General features: G+C 43.2%; 1 protein-coding gene across 1 annotated transcript in view; it reads right to left on the reverse strand.

The window, feature by feature from the left end:
- ralgapa2 (Ral GTPase activating protein catalytic subunit alpha 2) overlaps nucleotides 1–4,176 on the reverse strand; it is a 140,980-nt gene extending 136,804 nt beyond the window's left edge. Inside the window, exon 1 of the mRNA XM_036541827.1 lies at nucleotides 3,958–4,176. Within this exon, the coding sequence (XP_036397720.1) occupies nucleotides 3,958–4,063 (106 nt within the window). The 5' untranslated portion in view covers nucleotides 4,064–4,176. The remainder of the gene's footprint in view (nucleotides 1–3,957) is intronic.
- Between the last annotated feature and the right edge of the window lie 6,739 nt (nucleotides 4,177–10,915).

The following is a 10,915-nucleotide window of genomic DNA, read 5'->3' on the forward strand; positions in this document are numbered from 1 at the left end:
GATACAGCTGACGTTCTCAGCAAATCTGTTCGGTAAATCAAATAACAGGATGTTGGTGAGGTCACTTACAACGTTTCTGAATGGGTGAGTCTATCTCCCACCCACCGAAGCTTCGAGGTCTGCGGGCATGTGCACCACAAAGACACATCTAGCATGCAGCTACAGTCCCGATTAGAAGACATGCAGACATTAGCACTGAATTACAAACCTATGCATTCAAATGCATAGATTCCATCAATAACCCACTCTATGGGTCAAGGCCCTGGATTTGCCCACAATAGAGCATGTGATATTCTGGGTGTAGGTTAGGGCAATGTAAGGAAACATGAAGGAGAGGAATGGATGGCACAGTGCATCAACAGTCAGAGATTTGGAGAAGTGTATGAATTTCTGCCAATCACATGTTACCCTGCAGGCAGACATCAATACTCAGCTGTACTACACCCCTGCAGCAGCATCAGCCTGAAAACCCTTTTGCTGTTTATATTAAAATATATGCATCATAAGTAATTTCTTCACAATTTTTTCACTCTTACAAAAGCAAAAAAAATATTTCATAATTTCAAAATTCTTCCTTTCCCTTTAAATTAGCTGGAACTTTCCAACGTCTAATCTGGACTCAAAGAACAAAAAACAAAAAAATGCAGAGAAAGTGTTTAACTGGCCTTGCCAAGTACACGCCATTTAAACAGCCTTAAGAGGTTGATGGATAAAAGCTTGAGGTGTCCAAGTTAAACAGAGCCCGCTCCGTCTTCTTGCCTTTCTCAAGACAACGACCCCCGGTGCCCTTTACCAGGGATGAACAGGAAAAAAGGGACCTATTGTCTGCAGCAAATGGTCTGCATAAGCAGAAAGATGGCTATCAAGCACAAAGTCACGTTACGCTGCCAGCAGATTTCCTGCGGTCGTGTGCAGCCGGAGAGTGAAGAGCGTGCGGGACCCGCTCATCAAACAGGTCATTCCCAGCGGAAGGGCAAGTTCGGGAAAAGCAGCGCTTTCCCTGATCCCTGCCAAACAGCATCCCCCGCCCCCCTTTCCCCTTCCCCCCTTCTCACTGCCCAGAGAAGGTTATCAAAAACAAGCACATGGAAGCCCTCCTCTAACACAACACACTGAAGGTGTGGGGGGGGGGGGGTGTTACTGGAAGAGCTGACACGTTAGGAAAGCACATCCTCTTTACAGCAATTCTCACAGCCCCTCCGAGGGTTTTTCTCATCCAGTCTTTAGCATAATGGCTTTGGAAACCAGAACAGCTTTGCAGCCTGGATTTTTTTTCTGCCTGTTTTGTTTTCAGTCTGGAATAGCAAAGGGCCAAACCCCAGGGCTGTAGGTGAAGAATATGACATGTTCACATGATAGGCTCATAAAAACATGCAGTTATGCTATAAAATATTGCACATTGACTTTTTTTTTTAAAGGTAGGCCTTGTCTTTTTGTCACGGTGACAGTGCTGTCTTTGCTTCACCATCTAACCCTGACACTGGTGCTGGTTGTCCTCCAGGGAAAGGCTGACTGAAATCAGTGCAGCAGCTAGGCCAGGCCCATTGGAGGAAATGGGATAGGCAGAGAAGGAAAGGTGGATGTGTTTGTTTTCCTCTGCGTCCGTTGTCTCTGGAGATCAGAGTTCACCCACTGATGATGCAGCTGATAGCGATACTGCCAAGCAAGCGGCTGACAGCGGCCCAACTCACCAAAGAGAGCAACGAACCAAGTTCAAAAGCATGCAGACCACGCAGCTCCAGCCTGGTGCCAAATCTACCCTGTAAAAGCTTTCAGGCAGCTTTATTTTGTGTTGGTGGGAAGGAAAGTAGGAAAGTGTGCAAGAACAGCCGTTGGGACTTCTACACCCATGGGACAAAATATGCCACATATGCAAAATTTAGGATGTTTCAACCTCCAAGACTCATCTGACCAGGCACTGGCTGTCCAAATTTTAACAGCCTGTCAGTGCATGCAACAAAGATATTCACTCTCAGAGACATGTCTTCTTTTTGCACCATTAGCACAAACATGTTCTCATTGGACACTGAGAGTAACCCATACAGTGGTTACAGCTCACTACCTGTGAAGTTCATCTTTTGCCACCAGACCTGAAAGGGGCTTAACTGCAACACACTTGAATTCAATATCACTACCCCTTGGGGACATCACTGTAGTTTCTGGCTACATTAACCTCCAGGCTAAACAAAAGGTGCCTCCATACCACGGTAAAATACAGCTTCCAGCATGTATCAGGTGCAGCACCAGCCCACTCTCAAGCGCAACAATCCAACTGTGCGAAAGAAATGAACTAATACCTGCACAGTCTTAAATGCTTCACTGACATCACGTCAAATATTAATTACGCATCATCAATTATACAGGTAGTACGCTTAATAACGTGTCATTCAAGGCGTACTTGAGCAACCGGAAATAATCCGCAGCACCTTTCCTATTTCGAGCGCTCATAATTAAGTGTTGGAGAACAGTGGAGCCGTGTTCAAATGCTTGGAATGAAGACTCGGGAGTTCGGTTTCTTCAACAGTAACATGGGAGTTATAAAAACTAAGAAAATGTACTGAACGAGTTGTCACTGGAAATGAAGTAATGTGGTTTAGGAGGAGGCCACTGTCATATTTTACAAAGCGAATATCGGAGCAAAACTGTAGGCTAACAAAAAGCATGGATTCGCATGCATTCGCATTCACTCAAATGTAGGCATTTAAGCATGGATTCACACGGTATTCCCGGCAATACTGGGCCCTTTCATGTTGACAAAACCGCCAAAGACAACAGCAGACCGTCATTAACCGGCAAGCTATCTACACCTAAATGTCACTGGGCATGCATGACGTGCACGATGGAGCTGTGGGTAGCCTTAAGGCTCCAAGCACATGTGGTATACACAGGCACAAGAGTGTTTACTCTGATATTACGAAGGTTCTTATGCGTTTCTTAGATCGGAAGGACTTAACGTCAGCTAGGTAACCTTATCTCCTCAACAAGCTAGCCACGCACAATTACTTCGAAGCTTCCCAAAAGCTACCCTACCCTCAACTGAATGTGGTTAATAGCCAGCTGCCATTGTTTCCACTGTGCAATCAGCTGGCCAAGTTACAAAGCTGTGTTGCCAGCCAGTGACCTGACCGACTGTCGCGACATTCGACACTATGTATTTGTTGTGCAGCTAGAGCAGGTTCCACGCTCCGTTTCTGCGGAAGCCTCCGGTGCACCCTTGGTTAGATTCGTAGCCACCTAGCTGTTATTCCGACACAAAAGGGGTATATGTACTAACGTCACTTTTATTATGCTACCGTTAACCAGCTAGCTGCTGAAACCAATGGCAGGGTCTGGAACGAACAGGACACGTAGCTACTTAGCGAGCTGGCAAGGTAGCTAGCATAGCAAAGCTATTGACCAAAAATCCGCATAATCGGTCCTGTGCACACACAGGTAGCTAGCTAGCTAGCTAGCCGGAGAGGTAGCTACAGCAGCTGTGTTAGCCGGATGGCTAGCATGCAAGTACTTGGTGTGTCTTGCAATACAGCTATATAGCAAAACCCGTGCTCGTGTCCTGTTTGTGGGAATTCAACGTTAGCTTAACAAGGTGGACTGAGTATGTAACGCTAGCCAGGTATCTATGTGGGCTCCCTGGTTGGCTAGCAAGCTAATTAGTAAGCCTTGCACAATGGCTTTAAATGAAGGCAGCTTTTTATTTGCTGACCCATGTAGTCGGTAGCTAGCCAACATCATTAACCGGTCCTGTTCGCAGGAAGGGGCAGCGTTATTTCGTCGGCTTCCTAGGCTAGCTAGTCAATGCCATCATAAAACAAACAACAGCTAGCTGTATCCAGCTAACCTATTTGCACAATGCATTGTTTAATCTCACAAGCCAGCTGACTGTAAGACACGCCGCTTAGCTTGGCTAACGTTAGCCCCTGCCTCCCGTGTTCAACGCAACGGTGTCATTTCACTCACCGAGCAGCGATCGGAGGTGCTTCAACCGGGTCAGGACATCCTTCTTTGGGTCCAGAACTTTCTGTGTAGATTTCTTGACGTCTCCATGGCCCCTTCGAGAAAACATTCCGCTGTAGAAGGCTATTACGGAAGCTGGGTTTTTACTCGTTTTTGACCATGCAGTCCCCCGAATGTGTCACTTTCTCCGCGATCGTACTGTGCCTAGCTGGTGAACTTACGCTGCGCTCCCCCACCTCCAGTCTCCTCCTTTTTCGTGGGTGTGTAAACACGGAAGCGGAGCGGTCCCGCAACGTTTGCGTGCCCCGGCGTGACCACGTCCTCTCGCCACCAAAGGGGACGCAGCCAGCGGCTTTTTTAACCCCTTGAGCTGGGACGTCCACGTATTGTTGAGTATTTGCTGTTAACCTGCTGTCCGTTTACGTGCGCGCCTGCACACTTGTCCCGGAGTTAAAACGAATTCTCGCCATGTTAATTGCTTTATTCATTGTGCAAAATCGTGTAGGTTACACTCTAATCGTGTAAAAATGTACAGGACAATTAATGCTTAAGACCTTTTGAAGACGCACAGCATTGCATTGTATCCATGGGCAACCTATCTATAATTATGGTCGAGAGATGTTTGGCACATCTGATAAGTAATACATTCATTTTATTTTGCTGGAATGGAACTGGCTTATTCTAAACCCCAGTCACCTGCCCTTAACTTTGTTCTGTATGTGAGTTATTACATTTTTAAACTCACCCTGTACTGCTTGCCAAAGACCAGGTGAGATTTTTTTTCAGGTTTCCAGGGTTCTTGAGGAAGGTTAGTAATTAAAAAAATATATATTTCAACTTGGAAGCACAGATCCTACACCATTATTGTTTTTTCAAAGAAACATATAAAGGTGTGAACCTAGAAATAAAAGAGAAGAAAAACATGTAGATGTTGTTACTTTAACCATGCTACATGTGAAATTTGTATTTTTTAAAGTTATTTTAAAATTATTATTGTATTTTAGAATGTGTCATTTTTAAATTATTAAATTATATAAAATTATTATGGCTGTTCATCAAGTGCTGATGCAAGGGTTTAATAGCTAAAAGGTTTTTTTAATCGTATACAGTATTTTTCAAAAAATTCATCCAGTGGCATTGGTGATCCATTAACCACTTACAGTAGCCTAATCCCTAATCTCTACAAGATTCGTGTAATACATGTGTCAATGCATTGATAAATGTATGTGCACATCGGTATGATCTTTTAGCAGGCTCCATTAAAGCATTAAAATGAAATAATTTATAGGCACCATTTCCACAGATAAAACTTCCAGATTAGGAGAGAGATTACACACACAGACACACACACATATACATACATGTATCAGTTGCTGTTTTTCACTGTTGTCTCATGTCATTGATCACACATTACCATGTCAGTGTGTATATTTTGTGCTATTGAAGGCATTTATATTAAGATGACGAATTTGTGAAGATTTTAAACCTATTCTTAGTTCAGTTTGATGACCATGCTCTGTCTCTGTGCTGCAAGAGGATCAGATAGTTTGCAGTCTTTAAAAATGAATGGTGGTGTCTACAAAGCATTACTTTGCGAAGAGCTTATAAAATGTGTCTGATATGAAAACTAAACATAGCAAGTGAATAAGCTTTTTAGTTTTTTCCCCCTTGGACAGCGCCAGCATAGCTGTGTGGTTGTGTTCACCTCTTCGTGGTCTCAGTAACATTAAAAAATATCTGATTGGCTCAGCTGTGTGTCATTTCAAACTCATGCCAAGCATCAGTGAATCTACATCAAATGCTGTACACAATGACACTCCAAAGCTATCACACGATCAATGAGTGAGATGTAATGACTGCTAAAATGGGTGGACAAATCATTGCGTTTGCCACAGAGGACTTTTGATTGGTTTGTGTCAGACAGTGATTGAGAGCACACTGAAGCTCCACCCAGCATAGGGTTCCTGAAGCCTCACTCTCCAGCCAGTAGTTCTCACCTAAGGAGGTATGTATATCGTCTCTGAAGCTGTTATAATCAAAACACTGGATAATGAAATAGCTTACTTGCCAGACAGAAATATGAATATTATTAATAAGATGATGGGAATTTCAGTCTAGGATGATTTTACAGTTTATTTTCACATTTAGTCATTTGGCAGATGCTCTTATACAGAGTGACTCACAAACTGAGGACAGTGCTACAGCTGGTGTCATGCTGAATACAAACTAAGTGCTGCATTATAAAAGAGCTCAACATCTATTGCAACAGTGAAATAATAACCCAAATAATATCGAAAAAGGCCAGATTTAATTGCTATAGCTGAGCAAGGGAACCAGAGATGCAGTCTGTAGAGGAGGTCTGCCTGGTATTTTTCAATGAGTAGTTAACACCTGGCACACCAGGTGAAGTGACTTCATACATAAGTAATGATTCCTCTGAAATAACTAAGAAGGAGAATGAAAACTTGCAGACACTGCATCTCTAAAAAAAAAAATTAAGCTTTATGCCTCTTCTAAAAGCATGACCGGCTTCCCTGCTCAATACAACCACAAAAGGAACAAATGTGAGAATCTATGACAGTTCCTGTTGTAAAACTGCACTAAAAAATGCACTTTCATTGATTGATTGATTGATTGACTGATTGAAATGTAACCCATGCATTCCAAGTAAAAAGATGTCCATAGTTAAAGTAGTTTTGAAGCAGTATCGTGATACACATTACATTATTGACATTTAGCAGATGCTCTTATCCTGAGCAACCTACATCAGTTACAGTTTTTTTTCTTTACATTATCCATTTATACAGTTGGATATTTACTGAGGCAAGTCTGGGTTAAGAACCCTGCCCAAGGGTACAGCAGCAGTGGGGAATCAAACCGGCAACCTTTTGGTTACGAGTACTGCTCCTTAACCGCTATGCAACACTGCCACTTTCATTGTAACATTATCATGTCCATTATGAGTCATTGAACAAACAAAAAAGATTTAGAGTCAGCTTTATCTAAACATCTTTCTGCCATTCTCTTAGTTGTTTAAATTAATGTGAAAGACAGAAAAAACTGAATGAGGTCAACCACTCATAATTTCCAAAGCAGTGTTAAAAATGTTTCAAAAGCCACCTCACCTGCTGCGGTATCAGCTGTGTGAAAGCTCTGTCAGTCCTCTCACACTTCAACATGAAGTATACTCTGACCTTTTGAAATGTATTACCATGCTCAAAGTTGCTTATTGTTGGTATTTCCCAAAAAAGGTAGACCTCATTTGAAATTACTTGCTGCAGAAAGGATCTCATTATCCAGATCTTTTTTTACAATTATTTTGCATTTGGTTGCTGCATGTTTTTGAACAGATGGGTATCCCTCAGGCAAAACCGCAGACATCAAGACAGGCACACATCTAGGCAGGGTAAAGAACATGCAGATTACTCCAGTCTCCCAGAGGCTCCTTCAACTACAAAGGTATTCAAGTCCTGCAGCCTCACAAATCCCCAAAGCTGATTTGTGTAAGAGCATACCTGTGCGAGGGTTTTCATCCTCTCAAGAACAAAGCATGCATATGATACCTGCTCACTACATGTATGCAGGTTTATGTGTACCAGTATGCATATGCACGTATGTATGTATGCAAGTATGCATGTATGTATGTATGAATGTATGCATGTGTAACTGTATACGTATATATGTGTATGCATTTTTTTACGGAATAAGGTCTGTGAGGTTCGCTAACATTTCCTTTGTTAAGTGCACCATGTATCTCTGAATTTGACTGATTTTTTTTGACTGAGTATCTTGGTAATCACATGTATCATGGCAGAGTGGTAACTATTTGAGCGCCTCAGTGAGTGAAACAGTAACTTAGTGCTCTCCTTGGTGACAGCTCCTATGGGATGGCCATGCCTGAGGCCTGTGGTGTAACATTGCCAAGCATAACATCAGTCCCACACCAGACCCCCCTTATTCAGGATAATGTACAGCACTCTAGTTCAGACTACTGCTAGTACAGACTAGTTTTTCAGCAGATGGAAAAGCCTAGTGTAAACATATACGTGCAGACACCCACATGTAGTGGGGTTTATGAAGCCTCATTTTGCGCTCACTGTCCATAGGTATGGCTGGACTGTTTTACATGTTTATTTTCTTTTCCTGAAGCCTTGAGTGTCTGAGGGAGATGTGTGTGCAGCAGCAGTGTATACAGGCGATGTTTCTGAATCCGCTGAGTTCAGACAGCGCGGGCAGTGAAGGCATCCTTGGCTTTTGTGCAGAGTGCACAAGTTAACTTGTGGTAGGGCTTGAACAGTGTTATGCTCACACTCACTGGTCTGGGAGTGTTGTTAGCCTGGTCTGACGCTGTTGCCCGTTTAAATTGAATAGATACATTAATGTTCTATTGTGATGGAAGTTGCCCTGGATAAGAGCGTCTGCTAAAAGCATGTAATGTAATGCACTAAATGATCGGCCAGTAAGGAGATAAAGGAGAATACCCCCCGCCCCCACAAGCCTGACGCCCACAGACAGGCCGCCTGGGACGGCGCCAAGCTGCAGGGGGCGATACGCTGCCATCTTCCCGCCGACAGCCCGGCACATATGGCTCTGATGTGGATCGCTGCCTCCCACCTGGAGATCCCCTGCCCACCAGTGCTGAAACAGGAGTGTGGGAGCGCTTCAAACCGATAGACACCTCTCCGATTCCGCGCTTTGTCCCGATGGGAGACTGGACCGTTTTTTTCTCTATTAAATGCCACTCATGCAGAACGGGTCCAACCGCTGTCAAAATCCTTGGTCTGGAACACGTGCTACGCAAGTAGAATGGTGGTGTCTCGCACTGTTGGGTACAAAATGAAACTATGTACAAAGGCGCCATCTAGTGTTACATTATTGGTACGATTTGCCGTCAAGTTTTACTACTGATAACATTGGGATTCCTAGATTTTAAAATGTATCTAGGTTTATGAACATAATATTTTTAAATGCTTTGCAAAGAATGAGTAGGGCCTTGCTATATATTATAGAATGGGATCAAATACCTTTACCTTTCAAATACCTTTACCTTTACCTTTCAAATACCTTTACTTTTCATTGTTTTATCAGGCATGAACATACTATTACCAGTAAGAGACCCCTTTAACCACTACTAAATTCCAAGGAAGGTACTGTAGTACATGGAAAGGATCCATGTCCAGTGAAAGCCCAGAATCTGTTTACCTCATCCTTCCATGAATCCCCCCAGAGGAAGGCAAAGCAGGGTCTGTACTTTGAGAGATGAAATTGAAAAAGTGATCTTGTCCCTCCAGGGATAGGGGTGTGTAGAGAGGCCAAGGTGTTCTTGTCTCATTGCTTTCAGGCACCTTGTGATCCGGCAGGTACCTGTATCTGCTCAGGTGATGTCAGTCGAGGAGCACCTCCGACGCGCGCCTGATCCGCTGCAGTGTGATGGATAGCCAGTTGTGTGTGACTGTGAGGGAGGATTGCAGTTGTCTCAACTGAGTGTGTTTGCACGACCGCGGGGGCCGTCGCCGTGAGACGAACCCAGCATGCAACTGCTGATTCCCAAACAGGGCGGCGTGAAGGGGGAAAAGAAAAAAATGAAGGCTGAGCAAGACACAAGTGCAAACACATATACACATATACGCACTAACACAGACACACACATTCACACACACACACACACACACACACACACACACACACACACACACACACACACACACACACACAAAGGGTTGGGATAAAAATGAGATAAAACCATTGAACATAACCAAAAAATGATGTAAGAAGAAAAATCTGTTTTTTGGGGGTTTTTTATTTGCAAATTAGGACTGCACAGCATGGCTCTTAGAACAAACACGCAAGACAGTAACAACATACACACACACACACAGCATGAAAGGCACTATACAAATGCAATTATGATGATAATTACTAACGTACACACAGGGAAAACTCGGTTACCCCGGGATGCAAACACGGACAGTTAAAAAAAAAAAAAAAAAACTTAGTTGAGCGAGGAGAAAAGAGGAAGCGAAAGCAGAATGAAAGAAGGAAAGCCGTTTCCTTCCCTCTGTCCGCGGTGCACAGCGCGACTCGTATCTGTGCCAACATTCCAGCAGACCGGCGTGGGTGAAGGGCAAAGTGTCAGAGAGCAGTGTTTCTCCTCTCTGGAGCCCTCTGTACACTGCCATTCACTTGATCTGTTAACTGGAAGCTTTTACGGAGCGATAAAGAAATCTAATTTTATGGCAGACGGACCTCCCGCCGGTAAAGTGAACTGAAGGTTAGGCTGCACTAAGAGGAGTTCAGCTTCCTGTTGATTTTAATTGATTTCTGAGATAATTAGCATGCAGGCGAATTAACATTTTGGAAAGGAAAAAAAAAAAATCAAGGAAATGGAATTTCCGTGCCGAAACAAGAAATGTGCTAATGTTCTGAGGGAAAGTTGTTGTCTGAAGAAATTAGATGGATTAATTAAGTTAAAGGTGATGAACTGGAAGTGGTGTTCAAGGCCTTTTTGGGTAACATTAATGTCTATTTTTTTAACTTTTGCCAAAGTATACTATACAAGTAAACTTTTCCCACTTTTCAGTGATAATTTATTATGTAACACTTGTTGTTCAGTTGGTTTGTCTGAGAGATAATGAGCTGCACTGTGGCACAGTGGTAATGAACAGGTCTCATAACCAAAGACTGACAGTTATTGTACCCTTCTGCAAGGTATTTAACCTGGAAGGCCTTAGTGTATATCCAGTTACATAAATGGCTGTGATATAAACTGCTCTGGATAAAGGCATCCGAAAGCAAATGAAGAATCTAATCATTCTATATAACATAATTCAAACCCAGGATGGTCTAGAGTGAGAGGCTAGGCCTGCTCAGACATGAAAGGAGTGTTGGGCCCTGTCTGATGTCGTGACCTGTTATACTGCAGTTCAGTGGAAGAAGTTGTAGTTGATCCTGAAACATACCA

Source organism: Megalops cyprinoides, chromosome 12 (assembly GCF_013368585.1).
Source record: "Megalops cyprinoides isolate fMegCyp1 chromosome 12, fMegCyp1.pri, whole genome shotgun sequence".
In the NCBI taxonomy this organism is placed as follows: Eukaryota; Metazoa; Chordata; class Actinopteri; order Elopiformes; family Megalopidae; genus Megalops; species Megalops cyprinoides.